At 38.9% G+C, this 17,908-nt stretch overlaps 1 protein-coding gene across 2 annotated transcripts in view; it reads right to left on the bottom strand.

Moving 5' to 3' along the window:
- Positions 1–2,629, bottom strand: part of AFG1L (AFG1 like ATPase) — a 196,291-nt gene extending 193,662 nt beyond the window's left edge. Inside the window, exon 1 of one of the 2 annotated variants that reach the window (XM_028510644.2) lies at positions 2,262–2,629. In XM_028510644.2, the coding sequence (XP_028366445.1) occupies positions 2,262–2,337 (76 nt within the window). In that variant the 5' untranslated portion in view covers positions 2,338–2,629. Of the gene's footprint in view, positions 1–2,257 lie in introns of both variants that reach the window. The other variant, XM_028510643.2, reaches the window with a different exon arrangement.
- Positions 2,630–17,908: the final 15,279 nt, after the last annotated feature.

Below are 17,908 nucleotides of genomic sequence, written 5' to 3'. Positions count from 1 at the left end.
AGTTTAAATATAAACTTATATAATAAATCTAAATATAAACATAAAATAAATATTTAAAATAAAATTAAAGTAAATGTTTAAATATAAATTTATATATAATTTCTATAAATAGCAATTATATATTTAAAATGTTCACTTTCGGTTTTTTAATAATCTTACTAATGGAAGTACACATATATCAAAATGGAATTCATAATGTATTTCCTACAAAGTTTAAAGTTAGGCAATCAGATAGGCGGTGATTTGGATGAGCAGCATTTTAGGACCCTTAAAATTTTCATAGTTCCAGTTTCCAAAATGTCTGCGAGTCAGGGCTGTCATTAAAGCTTAGATGGGCATTAAAAACAAAAATGCTTTCCACTCTCTCTTTCCCTTTACCTATTTCCTTGCTGTAACATTAAGTCAGTGCTTCCCTCACATCACACTGTAGTAAGGAGTAGATTTGAAAGATGAAAAAAATGGAAATAAAATATAAAGAGTAAATAACCAAAATAACAAAAAAGGCATAGAAAAATTTGTAAGTGAGACTCTAAATGCTAAACACTTCAATTTAAATTTTCCACTGATTTAAAGAGGGGAAGGAGGCATCTTCATAACTGCATTTTCATAAATCTCTACACTATGCTATTTTCGAATATAGGAGGTACTATGAGCACAGGTTAATAGCATAGGCTTTAGGGTCAGATATTAAGCCCAAGTACAGCCTTTACTTGAACCCACAAGTTCTGCCACTTAACTAGCCATATAACTTTTGCAACCTTGGATTCATCATCCCCAAAATGAGGATAATAAGAATTAGATGAGATAATGTATGTAGAAAGCACTTAGCTTATTGCATGACAAAGAACAAGCACTCAGTAAATCTTATATGTCATTATGATGATTTTCCTTAAATTTTACTTTTCATAAATTATGGTATGTGCATAGAATGGAATTCTATTTTAACCATTTAAAACATGAGACAGTTCTATACTTATTAATATGGAATGATTTCCAAGATTTACTAAATAAAAAATAAATGAAAGGAACAGTACAGTGTACAGTATGTTCCACTTCTACTTTTCATGCAGGTATTTATATACACTTATATTTGTACATACACAGAATGTCTCTGGAAGAACACATATGCAACCACTATTACAGGTTGCCTCTAGGGATGAAAACTAAGTGGCTAACAGGCAGAAGTGGAAGAGAGTCTTAGATCGACTGTACTCCTTGCACCTTCTGAATTTTGTATCATTTGCTTTTATTGCCTATTCCAAATATTAAAGTTTATAGTATGATCCAAACCTTATGCTACCCAAATATTTCATTATAAAGTGGATTATACTAGACTTTGCAGAAACACCTAAGGTGACTTAACCATAGTTCTGTACTCATTTCAAATCTACTGAGGATAACAGTCAAAGACTGATAGAGCTTTTGCTAAATTAGCCAATAAGACTCAATTAAGATATACAATAGAGGGTTCTTGAGCATGAGAAAAACCGAGGTATATAGATAGAAAAGACAAGAATAACGTCGTTCATTCATTCATTCAAAAAACACATCTGCCCACCAAACATTGTGCTAAGTGATGAGGAAACAATTACACCTGGTCTTTGCCTTTGAGAAACCCGCAGTTTAGTGGGAATATATGAATAGAGCAGTAAAATTAGCACTCTTGTGAGCTTGGTTATTCAAGAATATGTGCATTCATTCATGAACACATAACAACTGAATGAATGAAGCAAGCACGGTGAGAAAAATATACCCCACTGAAGCCTGTAGTGACTTGAAAATAATTTTATAATCAGTCCTTCAATCTGCGAATGCTTGTGGGCAAGCGTTCCCAGAATCCCAAGAACCAGAAGTCCCCCAGGGTTTCAGGCGTGGCTTTAGATCCAGTGCCTGTTCACCAGCCCAGACCGTTGGGAAGGCGCAGGGTGGACGGTTCCCGGTCCCAACCCCACACTAGCACCCCTTTAGCCAGGCAACTCCAACACCTGGCTCACCAGGTCTTAGCTCTCTAACAGTCTGGACAGAACAAACTCTGGGACGAGCTGTGACCTTCAAAATGACACTGGGTCAGCTCCCATAGTGCTCAGGGCTCCTTCAAACACAGGCAGTAAACAGAAGGGCAGGAAAAGTTGAAATAACTCCTCTCGAGAGCCCTAAAACCATGAAACCAGAAGGCAGCTGGGGGTTAATCGAGACGGGAGAGTGACTGACCTAATTCACTTCCCTGTCGACTCGGCCTATTCATGGCACAGTCCACTGACCTTTCCAAAAGGGTTCCCAGGGGCGGTGGCCGGAGGGGTGAATGAAGCTGCTGCCCAGGCTCCGCACCCAACACATCTCCCTCTCAAACGGCTCTGCACTAATCGCAGGGTAACCAAGGGCGACCAGGAGGCCGCCATTTTGAGCTCCGTACAAGGGAAGAAGAGGAAAAACTTTTTTGAACCCAGTAGAGACGGTGGCACAGACACATTCAGCTGCGTCCGCAGAATGCTCTTCCCAAGAGAATGAAAAACAGCAGCCCGGGAATTTGACCTCTTGTAACGATGGGGCGGGCTGGATGCCTGTGCCCTTCCGTCTTTTCGGGCGCAGCCAGCTGGGACTACGATTCCCAGCATTCAGTGTGAACACGCCGGGGGGCGGGGTGGGGCGGGCAGCTCTAGCCTTGATGAATGGGGCACTTCTGTGCCCAGCGCAAAGCAGAGATACCCACAACGTTTTCAAGGAATTAGAAATGGAGTATGACCACTCCTGAGCCTTTTCAATTACCATACCTGACCGAGATTACAAAACCTAAAATGTAGGTTTAAAATGTAGGTGCTCAATGGCCCTTATATTGTAAAATTATAAAATGTATGTGCTCAATGGGCCCTCATATCATATTGTAAGGAAATATTGTTACCCTGGTCACACCTCCCTAAATAGTAGTCCCAATTTTTTTTTTTTTTTTTTTTTTTTGCATCCTGCACCCAACTCATCTTTTGGCAGGGTACCTGAGTGTGTTCCTACCACTTTTGTTTCCTGTATAAGAATAGAATATATCATTTTCAGTGTGTTATACGCTCACATGTTTGAAAGAATTTACAAGTGACGTGGGGAAAGCCAGTGGCCTGAGGACTGGATAGACAGTGAGTGGAGGGAGTTGGCACGGGTTAGTGTACCCAAAATCTGCCCTAATTGTATTAAACAAAAAAAATTTTGAGGGCACTGTGATGAATGTATTAGGAATACAAATTAATGTCCAGAGAGGCTGGCAATCCAGTAGGAGGGGTGAAGAAAGAGACAAAGATTCTATCAAGTGTTATGGAATCAATGAAAGAGGACTTTGGGGAATCTAGAAGCTTTACTTTTAAGTGAAAATGAAGACTTTCCAAGAACTCAGTACGTAAGCTTCAGGCAGGCAGGCAAGGAGTCTGAGTAATAAGGAGAAAACCAACTTTCAGTTATGTGGAACCAAATGAAAAGACTTCAGTAGAAAGATTTCTAGCAGTGTTAGGCCATTGGTCCACAATTAGAACAGTGATTCCAAAGAAACAGGAAAAGCAGAGGACAGCATGGTATAATGATTTGGAGACCTCACTACTAACTGTCAAGTCATTTATAGAAAAATTATTTTAATTGTATCTTTCAAAATAAGTTCATTTATTAGATGTTTTCTATCCTTAATTCCATTGTTTGATATGACCAAACTATTCCTCCATGCTGTGGTGAATTAGATTCTTTAAAATTTATTTCATTACTGTTAATTTATTTGTTGGTGAGATACTTTGGGAAACACCTTTTGAAAAATCAGAGTGTTTCTTCTTGACTTACATATTCATCATACTCAAAAGAATTCTATGTACATTTTTTTTTGCTCTGAGAAAATAATTCCTTACCTTGTACAATTAAAAATACTTTTTTTATCAGAGATTTCACTACCTTCCTAATTATGGAAGTGACATAAGTATTCATGGGTAGTTTAATGCCAAATTGACAGGAAGATCTAAAGAAAATTTTCACATGCTGTTCAAGTGGACAGAAATGTGGCAAATGAACTTTATTGTGTACAAGTATAATGAAACATATACAGAAATAACTTAGGTTACATGTGAACGCGAATTCTCTATTCTCTTGGATAAAAGAATTCATTGTGACCAGAACACTAATTAAGTGGGAATTGTAAACTATTTATTAAAACATTAAGTCTGTGCTCCTGTGTTCCTGCAATTGCTAAAACAAATTTAAAAAAATAACCCTAAATAAAATTTAACTTCAAAAGATAGAATCAGAAAATTAGAAAGCATTATCTTGTCTTTATTTAAAGATCTCCATAAAGTGCCAAGTTCTGTCATCTAATCTCAAAGACAAAGCCAGACTGAGAGTATACAGAGAAAGAAATAAAACAAATAATAAAGGAAGTGGGAAAAGAGAGGAGTCAGAAGATGTATTTGGGTTCTGCTTTTGTCACTAACATAACCTCTTATTTTCTGTTTTCCTCCGAGAATCTACTTGGTTCATTTCCTCATGTCCTTACTTTGTTATGATACCTTCTCAGTTAAGGCTTTCTCAAACTACCTGTAGAAATTCTCAGTCACACCCAGCACTCCTTTTCCTCCTTCCCAGCTCTATTTTCTCCACAACACTTACTATCATCTGGCATATTAGACACTTTATCAATTTATTAACATATCTGTTCTTATTGCTCTTTCTGTGTTTTAAGCACATGTGGACAGGGATTTATGTCTGTTTCGTTCACTGCTGTATCCCCAGGGCCTAGAATAATGCCTAGGTTCAAAGACAATAAATACTTGTTGGATGACTAAATGAGCAATCTCAGGAAAATACAAAGTTTATTATTGTTGTAGTTTTTCTGCAAAAAAAAGCAGAATACCTGCTTCATGAAATCAGTGATACTGCTAATATTTTGAGCCCATTTTCAAGATGAATAAAAATACACTATCTTAGTATCACAGGAGGTAACTGGAACACAACCAAACAGCCCTTGTTTACCAATTACTTACTTATTCATTATTTGCATTACACATGTTTAATTGCATTTCTTCTGACTTAACAAAGAAACACTTTAGAGCTATAAGAAATATGGTTCAAATGAATACAAATAGACATGATTCTGATTAAAATAAAGATGTGTGTGTTACTGAAAAAAATGAAAAGAAAAAAAGAAATATGGTTCAGTTGAAGACACATGAGGAATGATATGTCAAATATTCAAATATCTAGCTTCTAATTCCAACATTTGTATTTAAAGATCCCAAACCAAAAATATAATTATATTAATTTCTACAAGTTGAATAAATATGTTTAAGTACCTTATGAACTGTGAAAAATACAACTTCAAAACAAGATATACCTACCTCAATAATATATATTTTTATGAAGTATAGAGATTTTGTTGCAAGCAGCCTATTCCTAATAAGTAAGAATTATATGCTTGCTAACCTTGTAACAAATGTTACCATTTTTTTTACTTTGCTGAAACATTGTCTGACTTGTAACTCAAGACTGTCCAAAGACAATATTTGAAGTCAAGTTCAATGCTCAAATCTTTATTTAGTGTTTTTCTGCATATTTTCACAACAGATTAAAAATAACTTGTTTTTGTTTTCCAATTTTAAATATCCTTTTCTAAAAAAATTTTTGAACCCAATGACAATATGTATGTATTCACCTACATATTTCCTCCTTAAATGTTTCTTACCCAAATGTTAAAGGGGGGGGGAGGCTTTCTTACATAATTTCTCCACATTTCCTTTATGCCATCTTTCTTTTTAAAAATAGCAGCAACCCCAACTAATTCTAATCTACTCCAAATCTACATGCAAAATTTGTAAGTTGGGAGCCATCTTCAATTAATTTCTTTTCCTCATACTCAGCTCCAGTCCTTCACCAGATAGGATTAAATCTATCATCTTTTCTTTTTTAAAGATTTTACTTTTATTTAGTTTTAGAGAGAGGGGAAAGGAGGGAGAAGGAGAGAGAGAAAAACATCGATGTGAGAGAGAAACATCAGTTGCCTCTTATACATGTCCCAACCAGGGACCCAAACCTGCACCCCAGGAATGTGTCCTGACCAGGAATCAAACCAGCAACTTTTTGCTTTGTGGGATGATGCCTAACCAACTGAGCCACACTAGTCAGAGCAAATCCATCATCTTAATATGGCTTAAATCCATCTATTATCACTGGATCCTCCTCCTTCTGTCTTTTCCAGACTAATGCAGGCATCTCCTAATTGGCTCTGCCTCTTTCTCCTTGCCTCCATCCTGCTATAAGAATTGGTACCAAAAATGTGATCTATTTGACTACATCCTATCACAGATTCTAAACTTTGAATACCTCCCTACTGTATACAGAATGAAACACAATCTCTTTGTTATGGACCTTTAGAAAATCAAGATCTGGCTCCTACCTACTTTACCATCTCATATCACTCAAGTGAGCAGTTCCCAATCTTTTTGGCACTGGGGACCCATTTTATGAAAGACAATTTATCCACAGACCCAAGGGTTGGGGGACAAGCTTTCAGGATGATTCAAGTGCATTACATTTATTGTGTACTTTATTTCTATTATTATTGCATTGTTATATATAATGAAATAATTATACAACTCACCATAATGCAGAAATCAGTGGGAGGCCTGAGTTTGTTTTCCTGCAACTAGACAGTCCCACCTGAGGGTGATGGGAGACAGTGACGCCCAAAGAGTGTTGCTTATGTCCAGTCTACTCCATAATCTCATTTTGGTGGCTGTCTCTGCAGAAAACCCTGCTCCACAAAGATGGAATGTTGGAAATGGAAGCAGGCTTTTCAGTGCTTTTGTGGCTGTCTCAGGATATTCCACCTTGATTTTGATCCAGAATGTATGGAGACTTAAAGTTGTCTCAAACCTACTTCTAAGGCCACCATCATTTGCGATCTCAAACAGCTGATCCTCTTCTAGCACAAAGTCGATTCACCTGGCTTATTTACAAATGGGACACGGATCCATTCCTTCCCATTCCGGGGGTCTTTGTGGTTGGGAAGTAATGCTCGGATTCTTTGAAAGCTGAGACAGGTGATCATGCACCAGCTGGGAGAAAGAAGGCCCTGGCTCAGTCTCTTTCAGAATCTCTGCTAATGTTTGAAACATGTCAAAAATCCCAGTGTTCACACGTCACCTCCATAATTCCAGCTCAGCTTTGAATGCAGCCACTTTATCTGCCGACTTGAACACAGTCGTTGTTCTCCCCTGAAGTGACAGCTGGAGTTCATTCAGCAGGTTGAATATGTCACACAAGTAAGTTGTTTTGTGACCCATTCTGTGTAACTGAAATGTCCTGCCAGTGGTGACTGTTTTTCTAAAAGAAATCTCTGGAGCAGCCCTTGTAGTTCAGAAACTCTGGTGAGTGTTCTACTTTTAGAAATAAATCTCACCTCTGTGTGTAAGAGAAGACATGAGTACTCTGCATCCCTTTCCTCACAGAGCTGCACAAGTAATAGACATGAGTTAAGGGCATGGACTTTAATGCGGCTGATAATTTTAATCACACCCTGCAAAACTTTACTTCAGGGGACTTTTGTGGTGGGGGGGCAGTGGAGGTATTTCATTTCTCTTTATTTTAATTTTTCTTGTATATTTTGTTGATTATGCTATTAGAGTTGTCCCAGGTTTTCCCCCATTTGCCACCTTTCATCTGGTACCCCGCCGTTCTCTCTAGCAATCCCCTCCTTAGTTCATGTCCATGGGTCATGCAAATAAGTTCTTTGGCCTCTCCATTTCCTATACTATTCTTAACAACTCCCTGTCTATATTGGACCTACCATTTACGCTTCTTATTCCCTGTACCTTTTCCTCCACTCTCCCCTCTTCCCCTCCCAGCTGATAACCCTCCAAATGAACTCCATTTCTGTGATTCTATTCCTGTTCTAGTTGTTTGCTTAGTTTGTTTTGGTTTTTGTTTTATAGATTCAGTTGTTGATAGTTGTGAGTTTGTTGTCATTTTATTGTTCCTAGTTTTGATCTTCTTTTTCTTAAACAAGTTCCTTTAACATTTCATATAACAAGGGCTTGGCGATGATGAACTCCTTTAACTTGATCTTATCTGGGAAGCACTTTATCTGCCCTTCCATTCTAAATGATAGCTTTGCTGGGTAGAGTAATCTTGGATGTAGGCCCTTGCCTTTCATGATTGTCAATACTTCTTTCCAGCCCTTTCTTGCCTGCAAGGTTTCTTTTGAGAAATCAACTGACAGTCTATGAGAACTCCTTTGTAGCTAACTCTCTGCTTTTCTCTTGCTGCTTTTAAGATTCTCTCTTTATCTTTACCCTTTGGAATTTTTATTATGATGTGTGGTCCTCTTTGGGTCCAACTTGGTTGGGATTGTCTGTGCTTCCTGAACTTGCATGTCTATTTGCATCACCAAATTAGGGGATTTTTCTTTCACTAATTTTTCAAATAAGATATCAATTTCTTGCTCTTGCTTTCCTCCTTCTGGAATCTCTATGATTCAGATGTTGGTACATTTAAAGTTCTCCCAGACTTTTCTAGGCCTCTCCTCATTTTTTTGAATTCTTGTTTCTTCTCTCTGTTCTAGTTGATTGTTTATTAATTCCTTTCATTCCAGATCACTGATTTGAATTTCAGCTTCCTTCCCATCACTGTTGGTTCCCTGTATATTTTTCTTTATGTCACTTTCTGTAACCTTCATTTCTTCCTTTATGTTGCTGCCATACTCAATGAGTTTTTTGAGCATCCCAATCACCAGTGTTTTGAACTCTGCATCTGATAGGTTGGTTATCGCTATTTCATTTAGTTCTTTTTCTGGGGTTTTGTTCTGTTCTTTCATTTGGGCCATATTTCTTTGCCTCCTCAGTTTAGTGACCCCCCTATGTTTGTTTCTGTATATTAGGTAGAGCTGCTTTCACTCCCTGTCTTAGTAGTAGTATGGACTGTGTAGAAAAGCCATCTATAAATTGTATGCAGCAGAACTTTGGTAATTGCCAAGGGCAGAGCAACCTGCTTCACCACTTTGTGACTGTGTGTGGAGGGGTGGGGCTCGGCAAAAGGTCAATGCTGCTGCCTGACTTCTGGAGGCCTGCTGGCCACTAGCCCTACTTCCAGTTACCTCATCCACCACTGGTATGCGATTGACGCCTTTCCTGTTGTGGGGTTTGGGTACATTCTAAGACTGTACAGGCCCTTTAAGTGGCAAAAATCTGGCATTTTCTCCTGCTTCCCTAATCCTCACTTGTTTTTTACAGTCAGAGGTAACGGAGGTTTATATCCTGATGTTGGAGGTCATGCAACCAGGCCTGGGCCTGGGATTGCTCCCTCCCAAGGTACCCCTCCTGATTTTTATCCACCACACATGAAAGTGGGACTTACATTCCACCGCTGCCACCACCACCTCTCCACACTGCACTGTGTCCTCTCCTGGTTCCACGACTCTGCCCCTCCTACCCATGGGGATAAATGTGGCATCTTTAAATCCTTGTTGTTGGACTTCCACACAGTTCAATTTTCTGACAGTTCTAAGTGTTATTTGTTTTTGATATCTGGTTGTAATTCTTTCTATGGTTGCACGAGGAGGCAAAATGAGTCTACCTATGCCTCCATCTTAACCAGAAGTCTCTCAGGTGCCATTTTTCAGCTAGCCAGCATTTCTCTATGGATGACACAGTGCACAGACTCACATTAAGAAGTGACCTCTTTCACCCAAGTAGTGAAACTAGAAAGCTGTCCAGTCATGGCAGCCACTCTGTCTGTGCATACACCGACACAAAATGACCAATTCAGTTTTCCTGATATGTAGTCATTCAAAGACTTGAATGGTTCTGTAGCAGTGGTATTGGTTGACAACAAAAGTGCCCGTAACATATCCTCAAGCACATCCACCTGAAAAATATATTGCACAAAAACAAGTATTGTTGTCTTGTCAATATTCGTAGACTCATCAACCTGGATTGTGTACCACGGTGACTCATTGATCCTCTCTAACAATTGTGCCTCAATTTGCCCTGCTATTTCACCAGTTCACCTAGTTATGGTGCTAGCTGAGGAGGACTTTTTAAGCTGCAGCCTCTCTGAAAAGTTCATGACAGCACCAAGATGGGGAGTACGTAGGTACACTTTGCCTCTACACACAACCAAAAGAAGGACAACAAATTTAAAAACAAAAAACAACCAGAACTTCCAGAAAATCAAACTGTATGGAAGTTCGACAACCAAGAAGTTAAAGAAACATTCATTCAGACTGGTAGGAGGGGTGGAAATAGGAGGCCAGAGTGAAGAGGATGCACAGCATGGTGGCAGCTGGAGGACCAGGTGGGTGAGGCAGCAGCTGGTGGTCCCACATTTGCATGCAGATAAACTAGGAGGAACAACTAGGGATGATTCAAACCGCACAACCTGGGGTTCCAGTGTAGGGAAATAAATCCTCAAAACATCTGGCTGTTAAAACCTATGGTGTTGCGGTGGCGGGAAAAATTCTCAGCTTCACAGGAGAGTTCATTGGAGAGACCCACAGGGTCCTAGAATGTACACAAACCTAGGAATCAACACCACAATGGCCCAAGTTGCTTGTGGGTAGCAGGGAAAGTGACTGGAAGCTTGCCAAGAGCCAAGCAAGTGGGATTGTTCCCTCTCAGACCCCTCCCCCACATTCAGCCCCACAACACAGCCAAGTGGGTTGCCCCGTCCTGGAGAATAGCTAAGGCTCCACCCCTCACAACATAGCAGGTGCACTGAGGCAAAGAAATATGGCCTAAATGAAAGAACAGATCAAAGCTCAAAATATAGAACTAAGCAATGAAGAGATAGCTAACCTATCAGATGCAGAATTCAAAACACTGGTAATCAGGATACTCACAGAAATGGTTGAGTATGGTCACAAAATAGAGGAAGAAGTGAAAGCTATGCAAAGTGAAATAAAGAAAAATATACAGGGAACCAACATTGATGGGATGGAAACTGGAACTCAAATCAACGAACTGGAGCAGAAGGAAGAAATAAACATTCAACCAGAACAGAATGAAGAAATAAGAATTCAAAAAAATGAGGAGAGGCTTTAAGCACCTCTGGGACAACTTTAAGCATACCAACATCTGAATCACAAGGGGGCCAGAAGGAGAAGAGGAAGAACAATAAATGGAGAACTTATTTTAAAAAAATAATAAAAGAGAACTTCCCCATTCTGGCAAATGAAATAGACTTCCAGGAAGTCCAAGAAACTCAGAGAGGCCCAAAAAAGCTGGACCCAAAGGAGCACATGCCAAGGCACATCATAATTACATTACCCAAGATTAAAGATAAGGAGAGAATCTTAAAAGCAGCAAGAAAAAAGCAGAGAGTTACCTACAAAAGTTCCCATAAGGCTATGAACTGATTTCCCAGAAGAAACCTTACAGGCAAGAAAGGGCTGGAAAGAAGTATTCAAAGTCATGTAAGGCAAGGACCTACATCCAAGATTACTCTGTCCAGCAAAGCTTTCATTTAGAATGGGAGGGCAGATATGGTGCTTCCCAGATAAGGTCAAATTAAAGGAGTTCATCATCACCAAGTCCTTATTATATGAAATATTAAAGGAACTTATCTAAGAAAAAGAAGATAAAAATATGAACAGTAAAATGACAACAAACTTACAACTATCAACAAATGACCCTAAAAAATAAAACCAGCTAAGCAAACAACTAGAACAGGAATAGAATCACAGAAATGGAGATCAAATGGAGGGTTATCAGCAGGAATGCAGACGGAAAGAATCAGGGGAAAGTCACAGGGAATAAGAAGCATAAATGGTAAGTACAAAATAGGGGTAGGTTAAGAATAGTACAGGAAAAGGAGAAGCCAAGGAACTTATATGCATGACCCATGGATATGAACTAAGGTGGGAAATGCTGGTGGGAGGAGGGCTGAAGGGTGGAGGGAAATAAAGCAGAGAAAAAAATGGGACAACTGTAATAGCATAATCAATAAAATATAATTTTAAAAAAGTTTATGACAAATGTCCTTAGCATCAGGCAGGATCAACTGCTCACCAATAGTAAAGGGCTTCTCAGTTTTAGCAATGCAGTTAGCCACAAAGATGATGCTCAGTGCAGACTCATTTGAAATGGTGGCCTTCAATAATTGCTTCTGTTGTGTTCACATTCTTTTCTTTTGAAAAACTCCAAAGGCTTGTCTTTTAATACAGGATGCTTGGTCTCCTCATGACCAAGAGTCACCAGGACCAAAATCAAAGCAGTTTTGAAGGTTTCATGGTGTGAGAGGGTGCAGCCAGGGGACCCCCTCAAAGAGGGATTTGTAATGGGGTCCAGATCTCAAGGTGTTCAGGAAATATTAAAAATACAGGATGTTCTCACCCCCACAATTCTGAACTGGAGGATGGGACACAGGAGCAGGGCCATTGAGATTTGTTTTGCATAACAACAGTTTTGCAAGTAACCTCTAGAACAGTCATTTAACATATCTATAACCTTTAACGGGCTACATAGATATGTTAAATAGCTGTGGCCCTGCTTTGAGCCAGGGGGATGGGAGTGACTTCCACCTAAGATGTAACTGGGAGGCAACTTCCCCTAGTTACAGCACCTGCGTAAGAGCTTGGAGATGATTGGCTTCAAGTCACAGAGTCACACCTGCCAGACTTACTATGGCAGCCCAGAAAATCTGGAAAAAAATTCTGGAATGCTGACAGGTGTAGCCAATTGTGGGGGGAGTCGGAAATGGGGCTACAGAGGAAGATCGGCCCTGGGATTTAAACCCAGGTGCGACAGCCATGACAAGAAGAACCACGTGGATTTGGGTTTCTCTTTGCAATGCAGCATAGGAAGCCAGAAAGCAAGATGTAGCAGCAATGCAGAGCTCTCTCTTAACAGTTTGGAAGAATGCAGGAGAGACACTGCAGGAAGGAAAGGGGTGAAAGGACTCTTGCTGGTGGGCCATGAGAAGGTGCCATGTGGTTTTGGATTTAGGAACTGGAGATCCCAGTGACACAGCTGATGGTGCTGGGAACTGAGGGAGGCCTACCATCCAAGCACAGATTACTAGGAAGGACCAGGGGCTAGCTGAGCCACGGACTTCTATTTTTTTTCCTGAGATATGATACTCCTGACTGAGCAAAGGGGAGAAGGAATGACTGTGTGTGTTTGTGCGTGTTTTAAGGGACTTTGGGATTTTAATGAAGACATTAAGTCATTACTCTTAAGTCTCTGTAACTTTTGAGTAAATAATTCCTTTCCTTTTCATTAGTCTATGACATTGAGAGCTATAATTCCCTGGTGGTGGGCAAGGCAAACCTAGTATAGTAGGAACTCAGGAGAAGGGAGGGGTCCATTTGGTAATGTTGTGCAACCCCTTCTCCAGTCTAGGAAAATCATGGGAGACTACATGTGCAGTAACTTTAAAGTAATACAACTACTTGTACATGTGCAATAGAAGCCCACCAAAACCAGCCAGGAAGGATCCGCTCTATAAGATAGGATGGACCTACAGCCCATGAGGTCAGTCTCTTCTTGGAGTTGGCAAGCTCCCATGTTCTCTGCTATTAACTCTTTGTGTTTGGTTCCATTCTTTGTCCCTATCACCAAGAACCTGGTTGCCTGTGTCCACCTGTGACAATGGCTTTTTTGGATAGCCAGTTGTCATGTATTACACAAAGCAGGCTTGGAGAATATGAATCACCTATTGTAATGAACCTATAGTTAAGTAGGACTCGTGGTATTTTCTTTTAAATGCAGCTTTCTTTTTGTTGGCAGTCTTACAGTTTCTGCTGTCTCATTATTGGGCCTTTCCCGCTTTTCAAAGAAGCTCTCCAGTGATGTTTGTTTCTTATACATTTTGTCTAGGCTTAGCATGTGGACTTACCAAAAATGCTACTGAGACAAGTGCACGATGTGAAAAAGAGGCGTAGAAAAATCCCCAAAATTATTTTTAGATCTTCAGGAGACCTGAAAGATGTTCCAGTTTTGACCCAGCCATTCTACATGTTAAGACTCAGAGATTCTGAGAGATAAAGTAAGTAACTTGCCCAAAGTAACATAACTTCTACCCCTTCTTGAAGTTAACTGAACAGTAATAGGGGCTGGAAGCTCCTCTGTTCAATGAGATGGTTCTTTAATGACTCTTGAAACGGATGTCTGTCTAGACAAAAAGTAAACCATGCCACACAGAATTTTGATTGCCACTAAATGATGGTCATAACTAACCTAGTTTTTTTGGTTAGTAAGTTGGATTTGAAACAGTGCATTTAGGCAATCAAATAGACTGAACATTTTTCAGTTGTATAGACTTCTTATTCTGAGGAATCAAAATCAGCCTGAAATGCTGCCAATCTTCAAAACTCAAAAGTGAAATGATAAAACTACATGAGCTCATTTGTTTATAAGTATTAGTACTTGTACCAGGGCACTCCACTCAGTATTAGCCATGATTTGGCTTGGACCTCAATGGAATAACCTGAGTGCTGTGTTTTGTTGTTTTCAAGAGGACATCTCTGGGAATTACTTGAGTACGTTTTAAATCAAGGTGAGCTGTTTTTGCCCAAGTTGACTAGTAACAAAGTTCTCAGTCTAGACTCTCTAGATGATAAAACCTGAATACCTTTTAGTCATGGGGCATATCTACTTCAAGAAGGATTTATTATAAAGTTGAGTGTCTTCCGTGAAAACCAAGACTGGGGAAAACTAAGGGACCAGATGAGTACAGTGTCGAGACCTCTAATGTCTATACACACCAAATGTAAGGGCCCAATTTTCCCAGCATGTATCTCACTTAGGCCCAGAAATCCTCATCAACTTCAAAGGGAGAGATGTGCATCCACAGACCCGAGTTTTCAGTACCCAGGGCTTACTCAGCAGGAATACATACTATAATTTATGGAACCAAGCTTCATTTCTTTAGTCCAAATCAACTCAGCTGGATTTTGAAGCTTCAGTTCTTAGAAATAATCAACTGTCCCTTAAAATATCAAATCTTCTTGGCTTTATTTCACATATCAATTCTGCTCATTACCTATGATAAGCCTATGATAAACCATTACCTATGGTTTTTTAGTTTTATAGATTGATATGCAAGACATGTAATATAGAGCTGCATGCTAGACTATGTATCTTTATAGTAGTATCAAGTTACCAAAATTTATTCTGAAGGTAATTTTATGCATAGCAAAGAGAAAAGCAGTAGATATAATTTCCTATTTTGTTGTTGAACAGTTTTCTTAAAAATGTAATTCTGTTTACAAGTACTGTTTTTCAGGTTTAATTTGACACTTTACTATTAAGTAAATTACTTTTTAATGTAATTACTTTTATGTAATAATTATGATCTTGAAAATCTGCAAAGTGATTAAAGGGCATTTTCTAAGAAATAGATTTCTGGATTTAAATTAAGCAATTTTTCTGCTTATAGTTTTGGTGTTATATAATTTATTATTATTATTATTACTAATAAATACTTATGATTTGGCAGGTATAAAGGTATACCTTTACAAATAAATGAGACTTGAGGTCAAAAATGTTTTTAATCACAGATTTCAAAAGTTGACATAAGTATATCCCTGTTATCTTTTTTTAAAAGCATTTATTAGTTTTAACTCACTCTAGCATGTTATACACATCAGCACCTGTGCCCATTTAGCAAAGAATTTCAGTACAAATCACTGTGAGTTGAATAGACATCTCTAAGAAGCATTACAATTGTTGCAATATTTTTAGAAACTGAAACAAGGAAATAAACAACTTCAGTAAAAGTGATTTAAATAACAAATAGCATCTTTATAAACAGCTTATCTCCTTGAGAACAAAGAATAAACAAGGAGACAAGAGGTTTTTTTTCCCTTCCACTATTAAAGCAGATCACAATATGAATGGGTGAAATGTCATGAATAATTGGAGAAAATCACAGAGTAATCTTCGACAAAAACATCTGATTTATTTAAATTGTCGTTGTTTGTCTTATTAGAACCTTTATTTAACCTTGTTATCCACAATGAAGTATTCAAGCTATTTTATTAAAAATGTACTTTGGAACTAACCATATTTTGAAAAATTTGACTTTCTCAAATGCAAGCTATGGTAATATAAATCTCCAGTGACAGCTGTTTTACATGAGGCCTAAACGAATTGACATTGCTGGGGTGTCCAACCTTTTGGCCTCTCTGGGCCACACATTAAATACATTGCAACACGTAATGACAAAAAAGTCTCATAATGTTTTAAGTAAATTTACGATTTTGTGTTGGGCCACATTCTTAGCCATCCTGGGCTGCATGCAGCCCATGGGCTGCAGGCTGGACACCCCTGTGTGAGTTTTAGACTGAAAATGCCTGTGAAAACCAATGTTTTGAATCTAGAACAACAGTAAAGAAGTCAAGTCTTCAAAACATTCTGTCAATAGATTTAAGTTCAGGTTTCTTGTCAAGAGGCTCACAGGCTTCCCACTATCACAGTCATCTGGACAGAACATTTGTTCAATGTCCTCTGCTCCCAAACCTAGCTGAACACCCCAGGTACTCCTTAGCATAGCATTCAAGGCCTCATCTTGTGATTTTTCATCCATCTTCTTTCTTTTTTTCTAAATAAGATTGTTTCCCTATTAATTCCTATGCAGATTCTAGGTATGTCAGGGCTTACCACTGTGTCTGACACTATCCTAAATGCTTTAAAAATATTAAGACTTGCAAGGCTTATAACAATGCTGTGGGGTAGGTAGTGTTGTCCATACTCCATACCTAAAGAAATGAAGGCACAGATAGGTAAAGTAACTTTTCTAGGGTTATGTAGATACTAAAGAATCTGCCCATCTCCTCTACCAAGCCCTGATTAAATAGAATTGATTTGCTCATTGTATTGTCTTCAACTTAGGTATATTTGTATAAATATAAAATTCTAGTCAAGCAAAATTTAACATAAATATAAAACATATCTGAATGGCAATATGTAAAGCATGCTAGTATTGTGGATAATGGATAAGAGAGATCAGAGAAAATAGGCAACATGGAGACCTCTGCAGGCTAGCACTACCTGAAGCTAAGATATGGCCGGGGGAATAAAGGACAGATGAGAAACAAAGAAAAAAAGATGACTCACTGTAGGTGAATCATAAGCCCAAGTGATCTGAAAAATAATGATAATAATTATACCAAAAAGGATGTAAATATTGGGAATAACTTGGGGGTAAAGGGGATGAGACTGATTTGAGACATGTGAGTCTGAATTAGTCAATAGGACAACAAACAGAAATAGCGTATGTGTGCCTGTATGAGTGCGTGGTGTGATGGGTGCCAAACATTGTGGAGATGTGCCTATACTCAAGGTTGAAGTTAAGAACAGATTTGGGAGCATTAAAAGCTTAGTGGATCCAACCTTGGACTAGCAGGCCTGTCAGTCTCTCTACCAAACCAAACACACAGGTTCTGGACAAATATACCTCCTATGAGGATGTGTTCTCAAATGAATAGTTAGAAGAGCCTGATTCCCTCGCAAATACTACTACGAATCAAACTTGATGTGCTTAGGAGTATATACCTCTGTGGTTAAGGCCTTTCACTAGAACATTAACACCAATCCACACAGACCTGTCAGGGCCCTCATCTCCCAATAAATGTCATGGTGTGCTTTGCACACCAACATCCTCCTCTGACCCGGTGTCTCACAGACTTCCAGGCTGAGCAGTCCTCAGTTGTTTAGTGCAGTGTTTCTTCGGGTCAAACCAGAGAAACAGGGGGACCTATTTCTCAAGCCCATTCACTTCTTTGCATTCCCACCGCTATTACCTTAGTTCTGACAGAGTGATCTTCTAAACTAAAAATCAGATTAAGTCACTCCCATTCAGGGGTTTCCTTTAGAATGTCTTTAGATAATGTCCAGAACCATAAGTATAGACTGTGATACCCTTCATGGCCTTGTCCCTCTGGCATTTGTCCTTGGCA

The sequence above is a fragment of the Phyllostomus discolor genome, chromosome 4, assembly GCF_004126475.2.
Source record: "Phyllostomus discolor isolate MPI-MPIP mPhyDis1 chromosome 4, mPhyDis1.pri.v3, whole genome shotgun sequence".
In the NCBI taxonomy this organism is placed as follows: Eukaryota; Metazoa; Chordata; class Mammalia; order Chiroptera; family Phyllostomidae; genus Phyllostomus; species Phyllostomus discolor.
Note: the sequence above shows the minus strand (reverse complement) of the source record. Positions and strands in the feature narration are given on the sequence as shown.